Here is a 26268-nt window from a genome sequence, read left to right on the forward strand (position 1 = left end):
TGCTGGGCTGTCCAGCCTGCCTTGACTCTTTCCATAAATCTGAGATTTACTTTAGAAAAACCAAAGAGCACGACACGGCTCTCTAAATAAAAGCACCCATCTTCGGTCGGCATTATGTGCAACTGGCGACTGAATCACTGGGGCTGACCGCTTTCTCCTGTCCTCCCGGGGCTCGGGGCTTTTGCCTTTCAAGTCGAGCTTGCGTGCAACGTCACCCACCCGTGGGCCTCGCTGACGGGTTCCCTTTCCGCTCCAGCGGGCGCCGGGACAGACCAGCGGGCCCGCACAGCTTGGCCTGTATGGCTCGGTCGGGTTCGGCCCCTCATCACGACCACAGCCCCCGGGGCCAGCGTGGCGTCCTTTGCGGGTTTGCCCGAAAGCTACAAGGGGATGCCCCCACGTGGCTGGCGGGGGCGAGGAGGAACCAGTTTGTGTCCAGATGTCCTGCCGCGTCCCGGGGCTCTGCGTCCTTGAGGACGCCCAGGGATTCAGACGTGCTCGGTGGTTCCGGGCCGACCGTGGAAGCATCCGTCCCTCCTGCCGGCGTCCAGCCCACGTGACCCTCAGCGGCCCCGGGGGCCGCGTCCCTTCTGCCGGTTTCCGGCTGCCTTGTTTCTGCAGGAGGCCCCGGACAGCCATCCACCTCCGGGGGCCTGTTGAGATTCACTTGGTTTTTCAGTCCATCGAGCCTCACAGCCAGGAGTGGCAGAGGCTCCCGGCCCTCACCGGGGTCCCTGTGACACCCACAGGTCCCTGTGCTTACCAGACCTCAAAGCCCATCCATTCTCGGGTCAAGTGGGCCCCCCGAAGTTCCCCTTTGTCATTTGTTCTGGAAACAGCCGTTGTTCACGCGCCCACACCGAGCTCTGAAATTGCTCCTGACACGGGTGCCCGCCGCGGGTGTAGACGGGGTGGCGGGCCTACCCCACCTCCTGTAGGTGTGCGCTCTTGGGCGGGAGCCCCAACAGCCGCCTCTTCTCTGGCAACTGGGGTCACCGCAGCGCCCCGTTGCTCAGGTCGGCACGAGGGAGGCCAGCCCACGAGGTGCGTCTCGTTAGCAAGGATCCGATTCACAGCCCGGCGGACCAAAGCCCAGAGTTTCGCGGTTTCTCTTCCCCTCGTGTGCTCACGAGAGGACACGGTGAGAGGGCAGGCTGACGGGCAAGCTGGGGGTCACACTCCCAGGCCCACCGCTGGGAGGACCAGGGCCCTCCTGAGTGGCTGGGACACTTGGGGGTTTTATTTATGTTTGCCTGTGGGTGTTTGTCCCCACTCGTGTTTTAAGTCGCCATGCCGCCATCCAGGAGATTAGCTGAGCCAACCACCCTGGAGCCCTCGGCCCCCGTGGGCCCGGCGCTTCTGCGGGCAACGCGGAGAGGGCAGGTGCCCGGACCGACGCAGGTCTCCGGCAAGGCAGGGGCGTGCCGGCACCCGGGCCCTGCCCCGTCCCTGGGCCCCCAGCCCCGAGCGCCCAGACAGGCAGCCCCTACTGCCGGTCGCCAGGTCTGGGTGGTAGCTCTTCGATCGTCTTATTTATTTAAATACGAAAGAACACTTCATTTCCTCCCAGGTAGTCTGGAAGAAGGTCCCCCAGGGAAACTGCAAGAAAGCGGCAGGCTTGGAGGCAGGGCGGCAGGATCGCTCTTCCAGGGAGGGACCTGGAGCCTGGCCGGATCCACAGGGAGGCGCGCACTGGTTTCAGAAAAGCCGGAGTCCCCCTGGGAGTCCCCCACCGAGTGCCTCAGTCAGTGCCTCTTTCGGTAAGAGAGACGGGCAGTGGGTCCCACACCCGTGCTCCACGCTCAGAGGACGTCGACCGACAGTCGTCCCCCCCACCCCAGAAGACCAGTAACGCGCCAGCTCTCCCAGGGCCCAGCTCCCTCGGCGGGGATGGGGAAGAGCCACCCTTGCCGGGGGCTCCCGGTCACAGCTCACTGCGGGATGCCTTGGCCACAATCACCAGCTTGGACAGCTCGGCCTTGAACGCCCCGGGCCGGTGGGACACTGCAAGAGAAGAAGCGTTGGGGTGAGACGCTCCGGGCCCTGGGCCAGGCCCGGGCGCCGTCCCCACAGTGGACCCGACACGGAAAGGCCAGGCCTGAAGTCTGCTGGGTGAGGGACACAGGGGAGGCTGTCCTGAGGGCAGCAGAAGCCCCCGGAAAGCTCAGCGTGGGAAGAGCCGAGGTCGTCCTGTAAAAATGGATGGTGGCCGAGCTGCATCACCTCCCGTTTGCACTGGCAACCCCACCTCCTTTGTCCTTGACCGCTACAGTCCCACACCTCCAAGGACCTGCAGGTAGGACAGGGCTCCTTCCAGACCCAAGGCCCCTCATGCCCCAAACCGCCGCTCACCGCACCGCCCTCCTCCATCCCTATGCCTGGTGACTCCCACAATCACGGGGGTCCTTCACCTTATCTTTGCTGTCCCTCAGGACCCTCAGGGCTCCCCGCCACATGGCCCCACTCCCGTGTCCATCGTCCTAACCGCTCGCCCTCCCCGGAGCCCCGGCTGTGGAGCTTCCCACCCCTCCTCCTGCCCAGCACCCGCCCCGCAGAGCCCAACACGGCTCAGGACACCAGGGGCTCCCCGACCTCAGAGGTAACCCCGCCTCCCCGTGACACACGGGGCAGGCAGCAACCTCGATGCCTCGCGGACACCTTCTGCGTGAAAAGCACAGGAACTCTTCCTCGTCACAGAGCCCGGGACGGCCAGGCCGTGCGGGTGTCACAGGACCCCTTGCTGTGGAGCGACCCCGAGTGTCCCCAAGGGCCACAGGGCTCCGAGCAGACTCTCGCGCCCTCCGTTCTCTAGCAGGGACTGACTGGCCAAGCGTGGCCTGCGCCATGAGCTCAGGGCGGCTTCTACATTTTAAACAACTTTAACAAGAACCGACAGGAAAATGGTATTTTAGGGATAGGCAGTTCACGCTTCCGTGTTCATACAATAAAGTTTTATTAGAACGCAGCCACGCCTACTCAGTGACCTGTGGCGCCTCACGGATCGCCTTTGCCCTCTCAGAGGCTGTCTGCCCCACGAAGCCGAAAATAACTAGTGGCCCTTTCGGGCAACAGTCCGCAGACGCTGGGCTATAAGCTGGGGCGCTGAGGGGTAGCCTCCCCTCCCTCCGATGGGGGCGCCCTGCCCCCCCCCATCTTCTCTGCCTGTGTACCTGGGGCCTATCTGCACCAAACATCCCTTGTTTTTTTTTTTTTTTTTATTTAAGTGTTTTTTAAAAACTTATTTATTTTGAGAGAGAGGGAGCAGGTGGGGGAGAGGCAAAGAGAGACAGAATCCCAAGCAGACCCCTCGCTGTCCACGCAGAGCTCCACAAGGGGCTCACACCCACAAAGCGGGAGATCATGCCCTGGGCCGGAACCGAGAGCCGCTCGCTTAACCGACTGCGCCCCACCCAGGGGCCCCCAACAATCATCCTTTCATACCTGCTGTTTTGGTCACTTCAAATTCCTCGTTTTTCAGGGGGACGTCGCTTTCTCTTTCAAACGCAGCTTTGGACTGAAAAAGAACCCGTGGAAGCTTTTCTAATCAGGAAAGAACACGATCCGGTCTGCTTCCCAGAGCAGCACAGGCTAAAGCCACCTGCTTTTACCAAAGGGGCGCCTGACGCTTTTCTAAGCACGAAAGAAAATCCAGAGGAGCCGGTGGTTAATCCACTTAAGAGATTGTCAACCGGCTTAAAACGTCACACCTTTGCTGCAAATCCTCGGAGGAAGGTTATTTCCTTCATTTTTTCCCTTCAGTTAACGTATGGAAAGGACGCAAACACAGCAGCCTCTCGACTGTAATTTTTAAACGTCAGACTTGTGTCTCAAGTCAGCTAAACATGGGTTTTAAAGCAAGACAGGACCCCAGAGAGCAATTCGATCAGCGGCGTGTCTGTCTGCCCCAGTTCTGCAATCAGGCCCTCGAGAGTGGGAAGGTATTGTGTCGGTGTGATCAAAGTCCATCGGGAGCCGACTTTAAGAAAAGGAGATTATCCTCAACGACCCCGGGTGGGCCTTCAGAGCAGGACCGAGGTCCCTGCAGAAGTCCCTACAGTGCCAGCCGCCCCCCGCCCCCCGCCCCCCCGCGAGCCGGCCTGGCCTGCAGGCTTTGCAAGGGCCTTGCCAGTTCCTGGCAACAGATCTCTTCATGCCTGTCCCTCCTGGTTCCGCTTCTTGGACCAATAAAGTGGTTTTCCAACTGTTTCTGACCCAAATGCAGAAGGGGGGACCAGGGGAGGGGCTCCGCAGTGTGGCCGGCCCCTGGCGGGGGCAGCGGGGCTCAGGAGCGTGGCAGAAGGGGCTGCCCGGGCCATGAACGGCAGGTCACGGGAGCCGAGGCACGTGGGGCCCTCCCCCACCGCCTGTGCTCTGCTGCCCTTGCCCTCCCTGCCCCTGTCCCCAGGGCTGAGCATCCAGGACTTTGAGAGTGGGCCCCTCCCCTCTGGCTTCCTGTTGGCCTGGCCAGCAGCGGGGCACTGGCCAGAGACTGGCAGGTGGTAGGAGAGGGAGGCCAGGTGTCCTGCCCCGCCCAGCGGGTCTCTAGGGGTCTCCGGGCCCAGTGCCGTCTCCCTGACACGTCCGGGTCCAGAGTCTGCGAGGCATCCCGTGTCCTCCCGGGTTACAGAATCTCCCCCTGGGGGCTTGAGGTCTGTCTCCTCACTCCACCCGCCTCCCCACCCCTGCCGGTGGTCTGAAAGGAGCAGTCTGCGATGGCACGAACCGCGGCAGCCACCCCCGCACGCGCGGCCTGTACTCACGTAGGCCATGCCGTACTCGATCTCCGCGCCCCGCACCTCCGCCTTGAACTGCGTGAAGTACAGGTAGGACTTGCCCTGGGGCCTGAGAAAGAGGGGCAGGCAAGAGGGTCAGCCTTTCCTCTTTGCTAGAACATTCGTCCGGCTCATTTCCTGACAGGTCTGTTTCTCCTTCTGGGCCCCAGCTGTGCTAGGATGGGAAGCCTTATGTTCATTCACTGAATGCTTTGTCATCAGAGGCCAAAGGCATTTCCAGGCATTGTGCTGGGGACCAAGAAATGGCAACATCCCCGGCGGTGAGAAGTACAGGAGTTAACTAGGCAGGGGAGGGAGACAGCTGCCCTGGGCGGAGGGCAAAGGTCCCGGGGAGGGTGCAAATGGGGGCATGCGAAGGACCACAAGGTCAGCGCGGCCAGAGCAGCGAGGGGCTGAGAGGGGCCGGCAGCGCGTGCCGTGTGAAGAGCCCCCCTGGGGGCGCACCAGGAGGGTAGGTGGGGGGGGGGGGTCCAGGGGGCCTCCCAGATTCTCTAAGCCCTGGTGGCTGCCAGGGCCTGATCGGTCAGTGTCCGGAACCGGGAGGCCAGCCCAGGTAGGCGTGACCTCTTGCTGAGCGGGTGGCCCTGCGGCCAGCAGGTCCTTGGGCACCTAGAGGGCTGGTGCTCACACGCCCTGGTGCCGGGCGGTGATCTGCAGACAGACGGACGCCCCGGGGCCCCTTGCCCCGGGGACGCTTCTGAGGCCAGGGGGCTGCGGACGGGTCTCCTCTCGGCAGGGCCTGACTAGGACGCTGGGCTCCTGGCCCCTGGGGCCTCTGCCCGTTGCCAACAGGAGCCAGTGCAGAGCGTGGGGGAGAAGATCCCCGACTCTGCTGGCAGGCACCTGCTGTCTGTAAAGCACCAGGCAGGGGACTGTGAGGTGGCGCCTATGAGCGAATTAAAACACCCCATGTCTTTTCATGGCTGTTGCTGCCACAACCCAAGTATCTCCTGTCTGTGGATCTGTCCCCCTGTGCTCACCCCAGCCCCCTGAGGGGGGCACCCCGGCCCGGACTTCCGTGTCTCCCCCAAAGGGCCGGCACTGTGCCAGACCCACAACCAGTGCTTGAGAAGTCGGTTCCAGGCCACAGGGTCCAGGGGAGCAGGGACATGATGGGACACAGCCCCAGCACCCTACCCCCCACTGGGCTGAGCACCCCCGTTCCTGTCCCTTCTTGGGCAGTGGCTCGCTCGTGGCGCTCCGGGACTGCAAAGCCTGGGCGGGGGACTGAGGGTAACGATGGGGGGGGAGCCCCACCCCTCCCCACCCCTCCCCTGGGGCTGCTTTCCTCCCCCCTCCCCTCTTGGCCTCAGTGTCAGTGCGCTTGCCTGGGGCGCCCTCCCTGCCCCACCGACCCCCCGCACAGTGGCACACCCCCTCTCCGATCTGTACCTGTGTGACGTCTGCCCCCAGCCTGTGCGCCCTCTGGGGTGTAGGACCCTGTCTTCCCAGCACCCCAGGCGAGCACCCACAGCAGACTCAGCGAGGCGCCACCCCGGGACCCCTGACTTACCTCCAGATGGTGCAGGTGAAGTGCTGGTGGTCTTTGCTGGTCCCCAGACTCATCTGCCACTTCTGGGGAGAGAAAGATACAGGTCGGCCCCGGGCCTGCGGCCTCCCTGCTCACGGCCTCACTGCTCACGGCACACTCTGTGGGTTTCAGGTTCAGCTCTGGTTCTGCAAAGTGAGCGAACCTTCCCTGGGCCAGCCGGCTGGAGCCTGGCTCAGGGGCGGTGAGGCCATAACGGTGGGGACGTGCCCTCACACGTTCGTCCAAACCCACAGGAGCGGGACCAAGCGTGAACCCCAGTGTCCGCTACGGGCCGGGACTCACAATGACGCGGGAGGGCGGGTTCGGCGACTCTAACAGATGTCCCCTCTGGTGGCGGCCGTCATTGACAGGGGAGGCCGTGGATGGGGGACCTGGGGGGGGGGGGGTGGTTATCAAAATCTGTGCCTTCTGCCCACTTTGGCTGTGAATCTCAAACTTCCCTGAAAAATAAAGCCTATCAAGAAAACTAAAAGGCAACAGAGTATATTCATGCTCGTTGAATGACCATAACGTCCTCAGCGCAAATGCCAAGACTGTGATACTCATGGTTACACGGAGGACGTGGGTGGGGCCTGGACAATGGAAGGCACCAGAAAGCTTTTTTATGTGTTTTTCTTTTTCAGTGACGTGGAGGTGTTAGCTTTCTAGAAATCCAATTAAAGGGGCGCCTGGGTGGCTCCGTCGGTTGAGCGGCCGACTTTGGCTCAGGTCTCGATCTCGAGGTCCGTGAGTTCGAGCCCCGCGGTCAGCACAGAGCCTGCCGCCTCCTTCGGATTCTGTGTCTCCCTCTCTCTCTGCCCCTCTTCTGTCTCTGTCTCTCAAAAATAAACGCTAAAAAAAATTTTCTTTTAAATCAAAAACGTTGTGATTCCCAAATACACCGCTACCAGTTTCTTCTAGATTTCATGGCCTCTGAAAACCCGGCGAATGGAAACAGACAACCACGGCCGGTTCTGGGCTGCCTGCGGCATCTGTGTATTTTGCTAGTAAAATGCGAGTTTACAGTCCCCTCCCGGGACTAATAATAGACACCGAGTACTGGCATTCCTGATTTAAAGTTAGAGCGTCTTCATTAAGGAGAGCAAGGCCGTGTTTAGGTTAATTATAATGGGAGTAAATGGTCATCTAGATGCCGCTTGCCTGCAGCGTGGAGGTGGGGACCGATTATTCTGGCGGGACGGCTGCAGGCCATACCCGCAGACTCAGACTTTTTTTCCTCCCTGTTTAAAATTAGCACCTGTCCAGGGGCGCCCGGGTGGCTCGGTCGGTTGCGCGCCTGACTCTTGATTTAGGTTCAGGTCAAGATCCCAGGGTTGTGGGATTGAGCCCCGCACTGGGTTCCGCACTGAACATGCAGCCTGCTTAAGGTTCTCCCTCTCTCCCTCTCCCTCTCTTCCTCTCCCACTGTGCCCTTCCCCTGATCATGCCCTCACTCTGTCTAAAATTAATTAAAAACTGAAAAAAACTTTTAAAAGCACCTGTCCATAGCCCCAAGGCCTCTGAGCACCTGGAAATGGTTTTATGCTGTGAGACAGAGGTTTGCCACGGCTCTGAAAAGGTTCTTGAAAATGAGGCAAACATTTATTATTATTATTTTTTTAATGTTTATTTATTTTTGAGACAGAGAGAGACAGAGCATGAACGGGGGAGGGCCAGAGAGAGAGAGGGAGACACAGAATCGGAAGCAGGCTCCAGACTCCGAGCCATCAGCCCAGAGCCTGACGCGGGGCTCGAACTCACGGACGCGAGATCGTGACCTGAGCTGAAGTCGGACACTTAACCAACTGAGCCACCCAGGCGCCCCGAGGCAAACATTTAAACATGGTTTGAAAAAATGAACGCCAACCCAATTTAAAACCAAGAGCTTCTAAGCAGCAGGGTCAACTGTGAGTGACCTTGTGGTTACATGAACTTGACTGTGGTCTCGTGGCTGGCACGGTGGGCAGCTGGTAAGGCTCCGGCTCTGGCATCAGACGCCCGTGAGTGTGTGTTCTGGGACAGCCTGGGCCCCTGGGACCTTGTCTGTGCAGCTAGGGGAACCGGGCACAGAAGTGGCTGGGTGTGACAGAGGACGCCTAAGTGGCAGCTGCTAGCACTTTTTATTAGGACACACACGACAGATGGGACACGACAGAGCCCAACGCCTCCAGTTGTGTGTCCCCCCACCCCATCAAGGTACAGACCCATTCTGTCTCCCCGAATTCCCCGGCCCCTTCCCTCTGCATTTAACCCCTCCCCGCGAAATCCTGGTAACCGCAGACCTCGTCTCCCGTCTCAGAGCTGGGCCTTTACAAAACCGTCCTCCGAGAGGAATCAGGCAGTAGGCAGGTCTTGTGTATACACGTTTCCACTCAGCACGCGGCCCCGGACGCTCACCCACGCTGCTGCGGGCGACCACAGGTCACTTGTTCAGTGGCTTCGTTGGGCAATATTTCCGTACCGGACCTTTCGCTTTTCTAAAGCAAACAAGTCTGTGTTTTCTAGCACGTTCCCAGGTGTGCATCCCATCACCACGACCTAGTTCCGGAACATTCCGCCTCCCCGGAAAAGAACCCCATCTCCCTCGGCAGTCACCCCTCCCCCGCGCGCGCACGTTGCCTGTTCTGGACGTTTCACATAAGTCGAATCATATACTCTGGGGCCTCTCGTGTCTGGTGCTTTCCCTGGGCGGCGTGTGTTCAGGGTCCGTCACGGGGCAGCGGGTGTGGGCGCCTCCTCGCTGCTGTCCGCGGGTTAGGGTTAGGGTTAGGGTTAGGACACTCGGGCTGTTTCCCTCGTTGGCCATTCTGAATCCCGCTGCTGGGACGGTCGTGCACGTTACCAGCGGGCAGACCCCTAGCAGTGGAAGTGCCGGGCTACAGGGCAAGCGTACGTTTGACTTGGTAAGAAACGGCCACTCTGCATCCCCACCGGCCACGGCCAAGCGCTCCAGCTGCCGGGCCTCCTGGCGGGCACGGAGAGATGAGGAGCCACCGAGCGCCCCGTCGGGCTCCCACAGCGCCACCAGCCCTGGCAGCCGGCTACCTGTGATCTCGGTCACAGTTCCAGACGGGTGCTCCTGGAACGAGTCCGCACCACAGCGCACCTGCTTTTCTTAGGTGGTTTCCTCCAGGATGAGCCTGGATGAACGAACTGCTCCTCCAAGATGAACGAAAGCAGCCCAGTGCTGGAATTCCAGTTTGTGACGCAACGGCTACTTCAAGACAAGGCTGCAGCCTACAGTCACCCCGGCCGGCGCGACTGAACTTGGCTCTCCCTCCCCCAATGCTGTAGCTCTGAGAGTTTCGTCGGTGGCGGGTGTGCGTGTGTGCGTGTGTGTGCGTGTGCGCTCTTTTCCAAGTTGCTGGTGTTTCCTGCACAGAGCAGTGGTTAGGGGTGCATGCCCTGGGGACCTCGGTCACTTCCCAGCTGGGGGACCCCGGGCCTCTGTGTCCTCGTGTGTGAAACTAGGTCATGGCAGAACAGTATGGCCGCCTGGGGCCGTGGAGAGGAAGAAATGAGACGTGTGCACGGCTCAGCACAGCGCATGGCACCCGATGAACGGCCACAGTAGGGCGACACAATGCCACAGACTGTTCTGGAAGGAGAGCAGGCTTTCCCCAAAGTCCGGTCGATTGGGAGCAAAGCACAATCAGGGATACAGGGAGATGCTGTTTACTGGTTTTTACAGGGACGATGAATTCTTCCCTTTTTCTTCTAATTCTAACGATTTTGAGAAAGTCTGTTTGCGCCTCTTCCCGAACCCTTGAAGCTCTCCCTCCTGAATAAACCAGTACCTCATTCTCGGAGCTCTTCTTTGTACTGGTGCGTCCGTTCCTGGCTGTTTCGTAGTCTGTGGCCGCGGGCATTATTTCCTGGGGCTGCCGTAACGAAGTATCACAAACCTCCTCCCTTACAGCCGCCACGCTGTATTCCCTCCCAGGTCTGGAGGCCAGAAGTCCAAACCAAGGTGTCGCCGCCAGGCTGCCACGGAAAGCAAACAAAATGCCCCTGACAGAGGCTCCCGGGGACAGAGCCGCACCTCACGTGCCTCTTCGCATCCAGACTTTTGTTCACTGTGTGGCATTATAGGGGGAAACCTGCCATCGTTAGTGACCTGGAGTATGTTCTTTTATGGGTGACGCAAGAACAGTTCAAAGGCTCTAGGGAAGGATCCTTCCCGCCTCTTCTGGTTTCTGGTGGCTCCAGGTGTCCCTTGGCTTGTGGCCGCGTCCCTCCATCTCTGCCCCTGTCTTTACTTGGCCTTTTCCTCTGAGTGTCTTCTCCTCTTCTATCAAATCTCCCCGGAGTGTCTCTTGTAAGAGTTATTGTCATTGGATTCAGCGTCCACTGGGATAACCCAGCACGATCTCCTCGTTGCACAGTCCTTAACTTACGCCTGCAGATATATATTTTTTTCTTCTAAATAAGGTTAGGGGCGCCTGGGTGGCTCAGTCGGTTAAGCGTCCGACTTTGGCTCAGGCCATGATCTCACCGTTCGTGGGTTCGTGCCCCGCGTCGGGCTGGGTGCTGACGGCTCGGAGCCTGGAGCCTGCTTCGGATCCTGTGCCTCCCTCTCCCTCCGCCCCTCCCCTGCTCACATTCTGTCTCTGTCCATCTTTCAAAAGTAAAATACACGTTAAAAAAACCAATGAAAATAAATACGTAAGTAAGGTTAAAGTCACAGGTTCCAGGGATTAGGAAGCGACCGTGGCTTCTGGGGGAGCACCGTTCAGCTCACTACCCTTGTGTGTCCCCAAGTTCACTGCCCCCTAAGCAGCTCTCGGTCCCCGACGCAAGCCGGGTATGGTGGGCCCTACTCCGCGTCTCCCAAGACCGGACGCAAGGTGTCAGCGAAATGCACTCCCACCTGAGGCTTGGACTCTCCCCTTCCAACTCTTGCCAACGTGCTTGGGGCAGAGCTCAGTTCCTGCGGCTGGAAGACTGACGCCCGGCCGCCAGCCAGGAGTTGCCATCCGCTCCCAGAGGCCATCTGCGCTCCTTGCCTCGCGCTCCCCGCCCCCCCCCAGCCAGCAAGGGTGAATCACATCCTTCTTATGTTTCGAATCTTATTTCCTCTCCGGCCACCGGCCGCCGGAGAAAACCGCCACCACGAAATGGGGACCTCAGTCGTACGTGGCGAGGAACTGGGTTCCGCCGACAACTCGGAGGAGGCTGGAGATGAGAGCTGGCCGGCTGCCGCCTTGATTTTGGCTTTATGAAGCGCCCGGCCGCGCTGACCACGGCTTCTAACCTTATCAGAACCGGGAGACAGTAAATGGGGGTTGTTTTAAGCTGCTAAATTTATCATGATTGGTCATGCATCACGGAAGGCAAACAAAACGCCCCTGACAGAGGCTCCCGGGGACAGAGCCGCACCTCACGTGCCTCTTCGCATCCAGACTTTTGTTCACTGTGTGGCATTATAGGGGGAAACCTGCCATCGTTAGTGAACTGGAGTATGTTCTTTTATGGGTGACGCAAGAACAGTTCCACGAGTGTGAGTTAATGTGGGTGTGACCCAGCTCTATTGTTCCCTGGAGAGCATTTCTCCACGACAACGGATGCCGCCATACAAAACTACGTGGAATTGGGAACAACTCACCTCGTTGGTCCCTCCTTGAGAAGCGTAGGTGAACGTGCATGTATATTTGTCCTGGAGACAAATTGAAGACGGAAAAAAGTTTGTTAGGAAGCGCTTACGGCGGGTGTCCTTCCGAGATCCAAAATCCAGAAGATCTGGCTCTTGGGGCACGTGGGTGGCTCAGTCGGTTGAGCGTCCTACTTTAGCTTGGGTCATGATCTCGCAGTTTGTGAGTTCGAGCCCCGCGTTGGGCTTGCTCCTGCCAGCGCAGAGCCCGTTGTGGATCCCCTGTCCTCCTCTCTCTCTCTCTCTCTCTCTCTCTCTGCCCCTCCCCCCCAACTCACGCTCTCTCAAAAGTAAATAAGCATTTAAAAAATACTAATTCCGAACAAAATAATACTAATAAATAAAATTAAAAAAATAAATAACATCCGGCTTTTGAACATCTGCACTAAGGAAAGGAGGTAGAGCCCGATGCTTGGCTGATGTGCCTGGAGGCCAGCCCCACAGGGCCTCCCAGTGTCTACAGACCTAGAACTCCCCTGCCTGTCTCCCTGCTAGTGAGCTCCTAAGTCAGGACAAACAGCCCACGTGGCTTCTGGGGGAGGGAGAACGGGAAGGGGGAAGTCCCCCACCCCCCAAGCACCCACCCATCTGGGGACTCTGGAAGCAGGGGCACCAGGAGGCCCTTCTCTGCTCTGCTGTGGGCCTCAGACAAGTGAAAACTTTGCTGAGTCTGTTTTCCTCATCTGTGAAACGGTCCTAGCAAATAAAGCACTTGGGGCGACATCTGGCTATGAGGAAGTAGTATGTCGCAGCTAGTGACACCTGTAACAGACAGGGAAAATGAAGATGGGAGGGGAAGGGCTTCTCCAAGGAGCTAGGGGCAGCGCTGGGCTAGCCCCAGCCTTGCTGACTGACGGCTAAGGAGGGCCTGGCCTCCCACCTCGGTGAAAGGGTTGAAGGACATCCTTCTCCTGGTGCAATGGAGAAGGGGCAACGTCTGTCCACCTCCTCCGCAGTCAGAGCCGCAGCGAGGCTGACCCTCTGCAGGGCCTGGAGGTGAAGAACCCCCCGGCCTCCTCTCCCCCCACTTCTGGGCCGGCTCTGCCCTCCAATGGCCGGGGACTCGGCCGGTCTGGGAGTTAGGGCTGCTTGCCCACGCGAGGCACGCGAGAGGAAACAGGGACCGAGGCTAGTGACCCACCCCCTCCAAGTCGCCAGACCCCAGGAAGTCCCGCTCCGCGTAAATTCAGCCCTATCTCCGGGATGACCGCACCCCCAGAGTCCCTTCCCAAGCCAGGCCCCGCCCCTGACGGTCCAGGCCCCCTTCTCAGGACCCGCCCCCACCGGCGCCACCGCTCAAGCCCCCGGGGCGGCGGCGATACGTACCCCCGGGCCCACGTTCTGGGAGAAAGAGTGCACGACGCCGCCAGGTCGCACGTCGAACGCCACCGTCGTGGGCTCGGACACCGCCTCCCCCGGCCTCAACGCCACAGCCGCCAGGAGCAACGCAGCCCACCAGCTCGCGCCTTCGCCGTTCCTCCTTTTGCTGGGCGCCGCCATGTTGGGATCGGATCCGCAGGGCAGGGTGGCGACGGGACGCGGCAAGGGACACGTGGGGCGACCTCTGGAGGCCACGTCGGCGGCGGCGCGGGCACGTGACCAGGCGCGCCCCGCCCCTTCCCTGGCTCTGGCCGCCATGTTGGGGCGGGGCTTAGGCTTCCAGGGGGGGCGTCTCCGGGGGGGAGTGGCCATAGACTGCCTTTCTGCCTCCATGCCCAGCCTTGCGACTGACCCTACAGCTCTCCCAGTTCGTGCATGTAGACGGAATGAGGGAAATGGACGATGGCCATTGGGTAAATACCTTGTAATTGTTGCAGCCAAGATCCCTGGGTGGATCTGAAGTTCAATAACGGGAAACCTCATTTAGAATGGAATGGGGAGGCCGGCAGGGAAAGCTCTGCACCGTAGGACTTCTGGTCAATTGCAGGCCCAACAGGAAGTCCAGCGCCTCGCAAGTCCACAGTGTGTTAGCCACTACTGCGCAGGCCCAGCAAGAGGAAGTTTTTCCCTTGCCCCACAACAGCGCAGCCAATGAGAGGCAGCCACAGCGCAGCCAATGAGAGGCAGCCACAGCCCAGCCAATGAGAGGCAGCCACAGCCCAGCCAATGAGAAGCCACCACACCTGGCAGGTAGGGCAGCGGACTTTTTGTTTAGAAGAGGCCCTTGCAAGTTCCTCTTTCTTCTGTAAGATAATATCCCTCTCCCTTGTTCTGCAGCTTTCCCAATGGTTTTGCCGTCCTTAGTTTGCCTGTCCCAGGTTGCAGTGCTCTGCCATTCCTGTTTTTAGTGGTAAAATAACTGTCAGTTTTATTTTTTAAGGTTAAGAGATCTAACAATTAGTGGGGGAAAAGATGAGAAACAGGTTATTTCTGTGGCCTCAAAGTACTTTCCCCCAAGATAGTTATTCGTTATAAAGGGAAAAATAGTAATTTTACAACGAAGACACGTCTTTAGCCCAGTGATCTAAGTTAAGGGCGCCAATGAGGCCGCAACGCGGAGCCGCTCACAGGGTGAACCGAGAAGGGCATTTTCAGTGGCGCCTCTAGCCTTCCTGCCCCACATGCATGACTTCAATCTAATTATAAGCAAATGTCAGACAGAATGCGGAGCTGAGGGCCATTCCACAAGGTAACTGGGCAGTACTCCTAAAAAAAAAAGAAAAAAAGGCTGAGGAACCATCACAGGATGGGGAGACCAGGACAACAAAACACGATGCGGGCTCCTGGATTGGCTCCTTGTCTTAGTTCAGTCTGTTCTAACAAACACACCGCAATCTGGCGGCCTATAAAGAAACACATGCTTATCTCTCAGGGTTCTGGAGGCCGGAAGTTCAAGAGCAAGGCAACGGTAGATTTGGCGTCAGGTGAGGCCCACCTCCTGCTTCGGAGGCAGCTCAGTGCTCATATTCTCCGGGTCCTCGGTCCTCCCAGGGCGCAAGGGGCAGGGCGCTCTCTGGGGCGTCTCTTGTGGGGGCGCTCATCCCATCCCGGGGGCTCCACCCTCTTGACCTAACCTCCTCCCGGAGGCCCACCTCAGCTTTCACCCTAGGAATTTGGGAGGGACCGGTTCGTGCATAACAATCCTGGACCAGAGAAATGGCCTCTACACATTAGGTAACAGGATTGTATTGATGCTCATTTCCTGATGGAACCATGGTTACCTAAGATGTTCACATGAGGGGAAGCTGGGTGGAGGGCATCTAGGAACTCGGTACTGTTTCTGCAACTTTTTTGTCAGCCTAACGTTATTTCAGAATAAACTAAAAAGCAAACAGTCCCTCTCTCATGGGGTTGTCAGGATAATTAACTGAGAACAACATGCAGGTGACATTTTTTACAAGGACTCTGAATTGTAGCTTTCCCCTCCAATTTTTTTGGTCACACATGGCTTGAGTTTCCGAGGAAGCACCACAATGGTGAGGGCCAGAGGGTCCAGGATTAAACTTGTTTCCCTGGTCCTTCCTGACTTGAGAGAACAGAATCCAGAAAGAAAATCTCACAGGTTGCCCCTAAGCTGAGCTCGAGTGCAAACTTTCGGGGCCTCAAGAGGGTGAAGGCCATTTTCAGGGAATGGGCAGCCTGGCCTGACTTGGGATACCTGTTTGCTTGAAGAAATCTCTTTCTCCTTGCAGTTGCCTGCTCTGGACCCCTTAAAAGGAAATCGGCTCCAGAAACCAGATGATCACAGTCTTGCTGTGTTTCACAGAGCACGTTCCGGTTCCGTTGATGTCTTCCCCGTTACCTCCCCTGCTGTGTTTGACCTTCGGCCCCTCACTGTGAAGGATTCAGTTAGCGGCCATGTGCCGTTGCTAGCAAGATACTTCAACTGTGTGCTGTTTGAGTCTCCTACCGAAGAGAGGTAGGTTGGCGTGTGCGTGTTTTTCCTTTTTGCCTAAAAACAACAACAACAACAACAAAACACATACTGGAGAGATTGAAAGAAAAAATAAACATCATTCCAGAGATCCTGCTTTTTAATCATGACATGAACTCTGGCAGTCCTTAAGGACACCATTTGATGACACAAATGTCAGTGGACATCCCTCTCTCTGCTCAGGACACCATAAATGGGGTGGGTGTGGACATAACAGGGATGCACGGAGGAGCTCCTTTCTGGAGAACAAACAGTTTAGTATTATGATTGGGGTGTTGGTTACAGGAATCCATGCGGGCGACAGAAAGGAAAAGACACACACACATACACGCTCTCACCAGCCAGCACATGTAAAAGCTGATAAAATCCAAATCAGGAATAGAGTCTAGTTAATTGCACTGCACTCCTGTCAGTTTCCTGATTTTGACAATGGCCGAGGGTTAGGTAAGATGTGAGCTGGATGGAGGGCACCTGGGATTCTCTGTACTATTTTCACAACTTCCTGTGTGTCCAGAGTTAAAATTCTTGTGTGTCTTTGTTTTCTGTTTGTGTTGAAACGCGACAAACCTGTTAGGCAAATGACAAACCGGGAAAGAGCTCCAGCCAGCAGGACACGGGCTTTTGTGTCCATCACGTGTGGGTTCCCACCAGTTAGGGAAGACAGGAACTTTTCCAGCAGGAAAGCAAGCCAGCCCGGGCACAGGCAACCTCAGACAGTACCGGGCACCCTCCCGCTGACGGATCCCCCGCCAGTGGTGGAGGAGAGTGGCCCACGTATCAGCCTGGAAGAAACAGATGCCTCTCCCTGCCACCTCCGCGACCGAGACTTTCGGCCAGCGGACACTTGTCCTCTTGTAGTTGCCCTTCACCCATCCTTCCTTCCTGTTGGCACCCCACTGACACTTCCGGGCTTCACTGTCAGGGTAGGAATGTGACTGGAGTTTGGCCAATGGATGCTGTCTCACGACAGTCTTGAGTACTGACTGTGGGAGGCAGGGGTAGGAGTTTCCGACGAGGAGTTCCTGCTTTGAGACAAATGCAGGTTTCCAGCTGTCAAGGCTCCTGGAGCCCGCCCAGTGTCCTTTCCCACCGGTTCTGTCATTCTGTGACTTGTGACCAGTCCCCTCCTTGACTTTAAGTGAAAGACTACTTATTCCCAAGACTGATTTTTTAAAACATTCACTGGCTGAGCTTCCTATCTGCAAAACACATGGAGATCGACAACACGGTTCAGTTTGCAACATGGATGACAAGGGACTGATTTCCTTCATATATAAAGAGTGTCCACAAATCGTTGAGGCCAACAGATCAAAAGAAAGGTGGACAAATGGTCACTGGTAAACAAGTATCTTAAAACATGAAAATGTTGCCGCAGGTATAATTACAGTGAGATGCCACACCTCACTGGCAAAGATAAAAAAAATAATTGATCACAGGTGGTACTGGTGAAGAAATGGAGACACAGGCGTACTTCATCCTTGTTGGAAAAGTTTACATTGAGGTGTTCTCTTTGGAAGGCAATTCGGCAATGCTCGGTGAAACTAACATCGAATATGCCTTTGGGTAGTTCTAGGAAGTTACCCCTATAAACTCAAACATATGCCCAAAATGTGTACAAGACTGTGAGCAGTTATCACTTACACTGGGGGCTGGCCAACCACAGCCTGGGGGTTAAATCTGGTCAGCTGCCTGGTTTTGTAAAGAAGGTTTTATTGGCACGCAGCCAAACGCACACATTTACATATTGTCTGTGGCTGCTTTGGGGCCAGGAGAGCAGAGTGGTTGTACCGGTCTGGCCTGCAAAGCCGAATATATTTACTCTCTGGCCTTTTACAGAGGAAGTCTGTTGACCCCTGATTTATGCGGATTCAAAAAGCCCCGAATAACCTGTTATCTCCTTGATAGGTGCCTGGCAAAATAGATTATGGCACATTCATAAGCAGGAATAGAATACAGATATTGAAAAATAGAGACTGGGATGTGATTCCCTGTCTGGAGCGAAGGCATGTTTCCTCTATATATGCTTTTGCACTCAAGTTTTATTATATTTCTTAAGCCATTAAAAATAAAAGCGGAGCTTCCCAAAGTATGGAGAGGGTGAAGGCGCAAGGAGAGGTCGTCCTGCTGTTAGGAACTCATGTACCAGAGTGCCACCTGCTCAGGCAGTCTCCGGTCTCCCTGGGTCAGGGCTGCTGGGTCGGACGTGAGAGGGGAGCGGCCTGCCCTCCTTGGTCGGCATTTCCCGACGCCCCAACCACGGAGTCAAGCCTCTGGACAGACACAGGCACCAAAGGAAGTGGAGGCAGCCAGGGCAGAGTGGCCGCCAGGAGGACTTGCGCCTTGGCTTACGCTGTGGCCCTGAGGAAGCCTGTGGGCTGGAGCAGGCCGGCCGTGACATCCTGGGCTGGGTCCCTAGGCGACTTGCGGTGGCTGCATCAGGACCCCGGGGCCGTCCTCGACGGGACCAGCCTGATGGGGGCGGGGCACCCTCCAGCCCGGGCAGCTCGCGGCTCGGTCGCCTCCCGGGACCCGCCCAGGCAGAGGCCCAGGCAGAGGCCCAGCCGTCGGCGGCCCCGCGGCTGGGAAGGAACCTTAGGCAGGTGGCAGCGCTTCCGTCCGGAATTGTTTAATGAGTCTACTTCTTACACGCATAATTATAAAAGAATAAGAATCGACAAAAATATTTTCTTTCCATAATATGTAGAGGTGGTTCGTTTCCGGTGGGGGTTTTCGTTCGTGTGTGTGGTTTTTGTTTTGTTTTTTTGCTTCTTTTGTTTTCCTTTTCGCCCGCCCCCGGCAGGAGTCTTGGCGGGGAGGGGAGGGGAGGGGAGGGGGAAGGCGAACCCTGAGGCGGGGACGGCTCCGTCCCAAGCCCGGAGCCCCCCGGTCTGCGCGCGCTTCAGAGCCGGGCAGGAGGCTCCCCGCTCCGGGCCGGGAGAGGACGGGGCTGGCGGCGGACCCCATCCCCGGTTTAGGCACCCTCTGCTCTGCTCGGTCTCTTAAATAGTCGTCAGAAGCGCCCCCCCAACAACAGAACGCGACATGAAGTGGGCGGGGCTGGAGGGCAAGGCAGTCGCATGCTTCGGTGGCGGCCGGCGCGCTGCGGGGCGGGGCCGGGGACCGCGTGGGGAGGCCCCGCGACGGAGGCCCGGTCCCCCCAGGGTCTTCGCTCCCCTCCACACCCCCCCGCCCCGTGCCCGGCGGAGTCGGGGCTCCCGGGCAGCGTGGGGAGGAGGGGATGGCCTGAGGACGCGCCTCTGGGGCGCGGGCCTCATCTCGCCGTCCAAGCCACCGAGAAGCAGCAGGCAAAACAGCCAGGAGCATTAAAACAATGATAAAAGGCGCGGGGGCGGCGAAGGCGGAGGCCCCGGGGCGGGGCTGGCCGGCGGGGGCGGCGGGAGGAGGCGCCGAGCGGAGGGGCCTTCGGGGGCCACTCGGCCCCTCCCGCCGGCTCCCCCTGCGGGGGCGGCGGCGGCGGCGGCGGCGAAGCCACTTGTGCTCTGAATGTGCAGGCCCCAGGGCGCGGGGCTCAGAGGTACTCCTGTAGAAAGTGCAGCAGCGTGACTTCATAGTGCTCGCCGGACTCGGGGCAGCGGATGCTATGTCTCTCGTTGGGGTAGATCTGGGGGAACAGAGAAGGCGGGGCTGGTGGCACGGAGGGACTCTGCCCCAGGTGCTGACCCACCCCGGCATCCTGTGTTCCCCGCTCCCGCCCTGGGCTCCTGGGGGGTCGTGGAGAGGAAAGAGCAGGTACGCTGGGCTCACGGACCTGGGTTCCAATCCCCGTCCGCCACCCTCGTGCTGTGCAACCCTGGGCCCCTGCCGAGCTCTCTGACGGCAGCCCCACCCCCAAAATGAACCGGATGAAGAACTCGGGCCTTTCTTTGCAGGTCCTTTCAAGGGCTCGCCAAGCTCCAGGCTCCACCCGCCTAGGAGCTGCCCCCCAAACCTGGGGACACAGAGGGGCGCTGCAGCAGGTCTCAGGGACACTTGCTGCTGTCCACTGGGGCCACTTCGACTTCACCGGAAGGCCACATTAGGACTGCACGTGCCGAGGCCCCCAGGACAGGCGTCCCGCCCCAGGCTTTGTCTTACCACCCGAGGGGGCATTATCCCCACAGGGGGGCAGTGACATGTTGGTGCCAAGGACCACACCTAAGGAATCACCCGGTCCTTGAGACCTGGTGGAGCTGACATCCAGGCCCTAGGGTGGACGGTGACAGGCCTTCGGGCCTTGCTTCCGACCACGAAATGAGGGCCCTGGCACTCGAACAGGCCTCAGACCATGGGGATTCACGGGACAGCTTTGAAACCTGCTCCAGACTCTCCCAAAGTACCCAACCCTGGTCTCAAGTGGGACAGGGCTGGCTGGTATCAGGGCCGGGGGCCCATTCTTCACCTCTTCCTGCCGGCAAGGCAGGTTTGTGAACTGTTCTTTCCTCTCCAGGCCCATGGCCACTGGCCCAGCTCACTACCCTAGAATATGTCCAAGTGCCCAGGGGTCTCCCCTCCTCCTCCCTTGCCTTCTTTAATCCATCCCTCGATGAAGCCCGACTCTGATCACACTGTCCCCAGCTCAGAGCTCCGCAAGGACCTGCCAGCCTGACATCAAGACCTGCCTCCCCAGTCCCGTTGCCCCTACGTCCTCCCAGGCCTCACTCCTTCCACACTTTGGGCACCAGCACTGCCTGTGACAGACCCTTCACACCAGCCTGGGTCCTGGCTGCCTGGTCACTTCTTCCTCCTCTTGGCTGAGGGCAGGGAGAGGGGTCTGTGCATTCCCCGCTGTGCCCCGGGCCTGGCCTGGGACAAGTGCGATGTGTGAACAAGGAGGGCCTGGGGCCACCAGGCTCCCAGCCAACTGTGAAACAAAAGGGGGGTGCGTCCCACCTCCTTCACAAGCTGCCAGGCTCCCATCCCCAGTGGAGTGTCTCAGCTCGCCTCCAGCTTCTCCCCGGGAGGCAGGGGTACAGGACTACGGGCCCACCCGGGTGCTCAACGCTCTCCCGAGGGAACCCATTTGGCCCTCAAAGCCTCACCTACGGCCACACACGGAAGCCATCCCAGCCACCCGGCTCAGGGTCTCACGCTCAAAAAGGATGTGTGAGGGGGCACCTGGGCGGCTCAGTCAGTTAAGCGTCCACCTTTGATTTCCACTTGGGTCATGATTTTACAGTCGTGAGATCAAGCCCCGCACCGGGTTCCTCGCTGACGGTGAAGCCTGCTTGAGATTCTCTCTCTCCCCCATCCCTTCCCTGCTTGTGTGTACGTGTGTGTTCACTCTCTCTCTCTCAAAAAAAAAAAAAAAAGACAGTTGAGGTTTCATCCTGGCCCTGCCTCACCCTGATGTGCAGCTGCCTCTGGTCTGTTTGTGAGGCGTGTGTGCGGCTGGGGGGGCCTCCCAAGAGTGAGCCCTGCCTACCCTCCGGCCCTGTCTGGAAAGGCATGCCCAGCCACAGGTCCCTATGGCCCGTCCCCACTGCCCTGTGGCCCTCAGTTTCCCCATCTGTTGAACTGGCAACACGGCACTCCCCGAGGACAGGGCGCGTGGAGGCATCTGGGGGTGGCAGCCTGTGATAAAATCTGTCCCTCTCACCTCCCCAACTCCTCCTGAGTCTACCAGGCCTCCCACTCGCTCAGCCGGCCCCTTTCCTGCTGGGACAACGGGCTATGGCTCACGTCCCTCTGGTTCCCATGGGCCCCTGTCCACAAGGCAGCCAGAGGCTGGTCACTCCGGAAGCTGGCTGACACCTCTCCTCACCCTTTGATCAAAATCCAGCCGAGGCCCCGCCTCCACCACTGAAGCCCCGCCCCTCACCTCCAACCCCCCGCCCCTTATAAGCCGGGGAAGCCTGCTGCCCCAAACCCCACCCCACGCCAGAGGGGCCGCCCTCTGCCCCGCCTTGGCCCCAACGCCTCTCCTGCTCCCTCCGTCCACCCCGGTCTTTTGCCCCTGCGCTGCTGTCTCTGACAGTGTCCTGAGCCTGGTGTCTGCCCACCGCCCCCACTGCCCCCCCCAGGCTGAATCCCATCCCTACTCTCTAGCACCCTCAAGTGTCCCCTCCTGGGGGAGCGCTTCTCTGAGCCCAGTCACACACAGATGCTTTCAGCACCCTGTACCGTTTCTCGGTTCCAGATAAAATGGCGTGTGAGCGAGGATTCTCAGAACACCGGCCTCTCTCCACCAGGCTGGGCTGGGGTGGGTCTGGCCTGTCCCCTCGGCGTGCCCGGCACGGAGGGCAGCGGGGCCCCCGGCACCATCAGTGATCAGTAGTGATTGCTGAATGGACGCGGGGGGGGGGACACGGGGCCTGGGGAAGGTTGGAGGAGGCCATTTGGGGGGAGGGGCCACCCACCTGGAGCTGGTAAGGTTTTCCGGCCCGGATCAGCTGGGAGACGAGGAAGTTTGTGTGGAAAAAGTGCACGTTCTCATCCAGGAAGCCGTGCAGGATCAGCAGGCGGTTGGGCCTGGAAGACAAGGCTGAGTGAGGGTCTGGTGGGACCCTCTTCACACACTCGGCCCCAGGGGCGGCCAGGAGAGCGCGAGAGCACCGGGGGCACAGGTGGGTCTGGAGACTCCCTCGCCTCCTTCCAGGCAAGGAGGGGCGCGGGTGTGTGGGCTCTCCGTGTGGGATGCCCTGAGCTACGGGGAAGTTTTTAGAGCAGTGCTGCCCCACGGCGCTGTGGGACGATGGAATGTTCTAGACCTGCCCTACCGAATGCGGTTATCACAGTTATCACCACATGTGGCTCCCGAGCACTTAAAATGTGGCAAGAGTGGCCAAGGAACAGTAGTTTGTTGGCTTGTTTAAGTGGATTTTTAAAACTAACCTAAAAATACCTCATTTTAAACTGAACGATTTAGGGGCATTTGGCGCATTCCCAGCGTTGTGTGACTGCCACCTGCATCCAGTTCTGGCAAAGGCCCTCCCCTCCCCGCCGCCCCAACCCGGGCCTCCCACAACCACCAATCTGCCTCGATGGAGTTATTCGTTTGGTGGCTGTGCACAAACGCGAGCTTAAATTCAGGGGCCACATACGGCTCCCGGCTTCCGTACTGGGTGGCACAGGCCCAGAGCACTGGGGTTCCAGCTTGGCTGTCCCCAGGGAGCCCGGACCACACTCCAGACCGAGGAGAGCAGCCTCACCGGGACAGGGGGCCCGGTGGGGTCAGCCTGCTTGGAGTGCCCGGCACTAAGGCGTGGGCCCAGGGCAGCCGTTCGCCAGACAGAGCCACGCCAGAAGGTGGCGACACAGTTCCTTCCTTCAGAGAAAGGCCACTAGCAAAGCGTGACTCGGTGCGTCTAAGCCGGTCCCACGGACCCGGATGTTACAACCACGTGGACTTGTGTCCTGAACCACCGCACGTCAAGTCCCACAGAACAGAGACCGATCAGGTTCAAGACCGACCGATGGCCCCACAGCGGGACACGTGCTTGGGGAGGGAGGGAGGCCCGCGTGTGCAAGGCAGTGGGACTCTAGGGCCTTCTTTCCATCGTTCTGAGGGTAGGGCCGAGGCCTCCTCCCTCCAAGAGCACCCGGGTGCCCACCTGCCTCGGTAGGCAGCAAGCAGGGAGGCCCTCAAGGGGGCGGGAGGCGCCAATGCGGGAGGCACCGTGGACACCCAGCTTCGTGGAGGAGCGGCCTGGGGCGGCCTCCCGGACACAGAAACGGCAGGGGCCGGGGAGGGGTGGTGGGAGAGAAAGTGGGGTGGGGGGGGCCCTTGGTGACCCAGAAGGCGGGAGCGGGCGGGGCCTTACTCATTGGGCAGCTTCTCCACGTGCAGAGCCACAGATCCCGCCTCGTAGCCGAGCTGGTTGTTCTCCGGGACGTCCATGTAGCGCTCAGTGTAGCCGGTGTCGTAGGCCATCCAGACTGTGACCGGGGCGCCCGCGATGGCCACCTGAGGGCCACAGTGGACAGAGTGGGGTTGGAGAGACAGAGAGGGGCGGGGGGAGGGAGAGGGAGAGAAGAGAGAGAGAGGAGAGGAGAGGAGAGACACACACACACGCACAGGTCAGGTCTCGGGAGCCCTCGCTCGCCTGCCGGCTGTCCCGGGGCCTCCCCCGCAGGACGTGAGGAACGGGCATGCACGGGGGGGCTGGCGGGGGGGGGCCCTCAGACCGTGCGCCCCCGTGGATCGTGGATCGAGCGCCGTCGAGGGAGGGCGGGTGAGCGGAACGAGTACGTTCAGGCCGGGATCGGCCCCTCCCCGGTCCCACCGCCTTCCTGCCTCCTCCTCCTCCTCATCGCCGCCCCGCGGTGCCCTGTCAGCGCCGCCGGCCTGGGGGCCCCTCCCCCGACGCTCTTCACACCATGCCCCACCTCTGCCCATCCGAGGCCGGGGTCCCGGGCTCAGCCTCCCACAGAGAGCTGCCGGTGGGGTTTTGTGCAGCCGGATGCCATCCTGGGGTCAGCAGTGGCGGGCAATGAGGAGGGGGGCTCGGCCCCACGGGGCTGCTGCGGGGAGAAACAGCCACGTGGCAAGGCCCCTGCCGAGATGCCTCTCCGGGGGGGGCGGGTTCCGAGGGGCACGGGAGGGTGCCAGCGAACGGGGGCGGGGGGGGACGGTGCGGGACCCACCTTGAACACTTGGGGCTTATGGATCAGCCCCATGAGCGAGAGGAAGCCTCCGTACGACCACCCGTGGATGGCAACCCGGCTCAGGTCGACGAAGCCGTACTTCTCGGCCACGAACTGCAAGCCCTCGACCTGGTCCTCGATCTCCACCTGGCCCTGAGGGATGAGGCCGGGCACCTCTCAGAGGACTCCTTCCGCACGTGCACCCTGCCGTCCCGCCTCCGTCCCTTGTGGACCAGAAACGGGTCTCTGGAAGCTGCCCCTGTCTCCAGACCCTGTTCGAGCCTGCTCTCCGGGGTGGCGGCCAGACGGGCCCGGCGCCAGCCCTGCCCTGCCTCTTCCTGGCTGGCTCCGAGAAAGTCACGTGCGTTCTCTGGGCCTCTGTCTCCTAATCCCTAAAACAGGATGTCGGCACGATGGGGCCCCTTTCACAGTGGGCACAAAGAGGAAACGGGACGCCGAGTGTCCTGCACTCAGAGGCTGCCACCTGCTAAGGGCTCGGTGAACATCACCTTCATCATCTCCATCACCATCACCGCCACCGCCATCACCATCAGAACCGCTTCCATAGCCACCAGCCCCCGGCTGGCCCAGCCCTTGGGACGTCCTGCCGACGGGGCCTATGCTGAGGTGTCTGGCTCACCCGGGCCTCAGGCACCAGGTGGGACGGGCGCATACCTGTCTCCCGTGGGGTGCCGCTCAAAGGGGAGCACCAAAGCGCACATCTTCCTTGGCTCCGAAAGGTTGCCCTGCTTATTCCTGGCATCCCAGCCGGGCCTGCCCTCAGGGAGGGGCTCCGGGGCCGCCCCCACACCCCAGGGCTCCCCTCACCACGCAGAAAGGCCCGGAGAGACCGTGAAGACATGTTACCATTTGGTTTTTCAGGGCTCCTTCGAACCGAAGCCCCCGCTGACACGAGCCCCTGCCATCGATCACGACCACGGCGTAGCCCAGGGATGCCAGCGTGTTGAGCCGCAAATACTTGATGCCTTTGAAGGAGTTGTTTACCAGCTGCACCTGCGAGGGGAAGGCGAGGAGGGGCCATGGAGCTCCGGACGAGTGGAGAGGCACCCAGTGCGTGACACCAAGCGGGAGGGGCCGGGTGGGCCAGAGGCCGGTGGGCCGGGGCCGGGGGGTCTCACAGCCTCATCGACACTTCACTGCCCCGGAAGGGTTCTAGCCACGGGGGAGCGGGTCAGACGGGCCCACTCTGCCCCAAGCCCGTGCTCAGGAAAACAGAAGGGAAAGCCCCGCTCAGGCTCCCTCCTCGGCCAGGGCCTCTCCCGCTGGCCTTCCCTGGAATGACTCCCTGATTTCTTGAGCCACAGTCTGCCCTCTTTCTACCCCGCAGTCACCTCTAAGAAAATAGACGAGAGCTGTCGCGCCAGACAGCTGTGTTCCCTGAGTCACTTGACTTCATCCAGTTCCTCATTTTGGCCCTACTGACGTCCGGAGCCTTATCGGTCTCCGTCATGGGGGGCCATGTCAGGGGCCGCAGGGTGTTGACTGACCCAGGCCCCCACCCCCAGCTGTGATGACTACAAATGTCCCTAGCCATCGCCAAGTATCCCCTGGGGGACGGAACACCCCCGGGTGAGAACTGCTGTCTTAGATGGACCCCAATTCCAACCCGGCCACCTGGGCCTGTCTTGTCTCCTTGCTGGAGAACTGGGCCCAGGGCCACCTCTGTCCCCAAGCTGGCGACCAGGGGCGAGAGGGGGTCACTGCTGGGCAGGTGGGCCAGAAGGACACATGGGTGTTAGCGGGGTTTCCCAGAGGGACAAGGGAACATCAGCAGGCGAAAGGGGAAGGGGGCTGCACGGGAGGGTGGGGTGGACAG

At 59.6% G+C, this 26268-nt stretch overlaps 3 protein-coding genes across 14 annotated transcripts in view; 1 reads left to right on the plus strand and 2 right to left on the minus strand.

Annotated features, from left to right (window-relative positions):
* Positions 1–1513: 1513 nt before the first annotated feature.
* Positions 1514–13886, minus strand: MYDGF (myeloid derived growth factor). 2 transcript variants are annotated; one of them, XM_007075204.2, is made up of 6 exons: positions 13301–13880; positions 11930–11980; positions 6307–6368; positions 4761–4842; positions 3442–3514; positions 1514–2004 (listed from the first exon to the last, which is right to left on the minus strand). In XM_007075204.2, exons 1-6 carry the CDS (start codon positions 13835–13837, stop codon positions 1925–1927), a joined length of 885 nt encoding a protein of 294 aa, XP_007075266.2. In that variant the 5' UTR covers positions 13838–13880; the 3' UTR covers positions 1514–1924. The 2 variants fall into 2 exon arrangements, with proteins under 2 accessions (XP_007075266.2, XP_042833773.1); XM_042977839.1 differs by lacking the exon at positions 11930–11980 and having other exon boundaries at positions 13301–13886.
* LOC102957255 lies at positions 13694–25408 on the plus strand. Of its 2 annotated transcripts, none has more exons than XM_042977844.1 (3): positions 13694–13767; positions 15607–15833; positions 25314–25408. In XM_042977844.1, exons 1-3 carry the CDS (start codon positions 13741–13743, stop codon positions 25339–25341), a joined length of 282 nt encoding a protein of 93 aa, XP_042833778.1. In that variant the 5' UTR covers positions 13694–13740; the 3' UTR covers positions 25342–25408. The 2 variants fall into 2 exon arrangements, with proteins under 2 accessions (XP_042833778.1, XP_007075210.2); XM_007075148.3 differs by lacking the exon at positions 25314–25408 and adding an exon at positions 16423–17301.
* DPP9 (dipeptidyl peptidase 9) overlaps positions 17870–26268 on the minus strand; it is a 40797-nt gene continuing 32398 nt past the window's right edge. For 8 of the 10 annotated variants that reach the window (XM_042977826.1, XM_042977831.1, XM_042977834.1 and 5 more), the window contains 5 exons: positions 25299–25445; positions 24432–24584; positions 23609–23751; positions 22205–22316; positions 17870–19470 (listed from right to left, as the gene is read on the minus strand). In XM_042977826.1, coding sequence (XP_042833760.1) covers positions 19378–19470; positions 22205–22316; positions 23609–23751; positions 24432–24584; positions 25299–25445 — 648 coding nt within the window. In that variant the 3' untranslated portion in view covers positions 17870–19377. Of the gene's footprint in view, positions 19471–22204; positions 22317–23608; positions 23752–24173; positions 24309–24431; positions 24585–25298; positions 25446–26268 lie in introns of those variants that run through there. The other 2 variants (XM_042977833.1, XM_042977832.1) reach the window with 2 other exon arrangements.

Source organism: Panthera tigris, chromosome A2, assembly GCF_018350195.1.
Source record: "Panthera tigris isolate Pti1 chromosome A2, P.tigris_Pti1_mat1.1, whole genome shotgun sequence".
Classification (NCBI taxonomy): domain Eukaryota; kingdom Metazoa; phylum Chordata; class Mammalia; order Carnivora; family Felidae; genus Panthera; species Panthera tigris.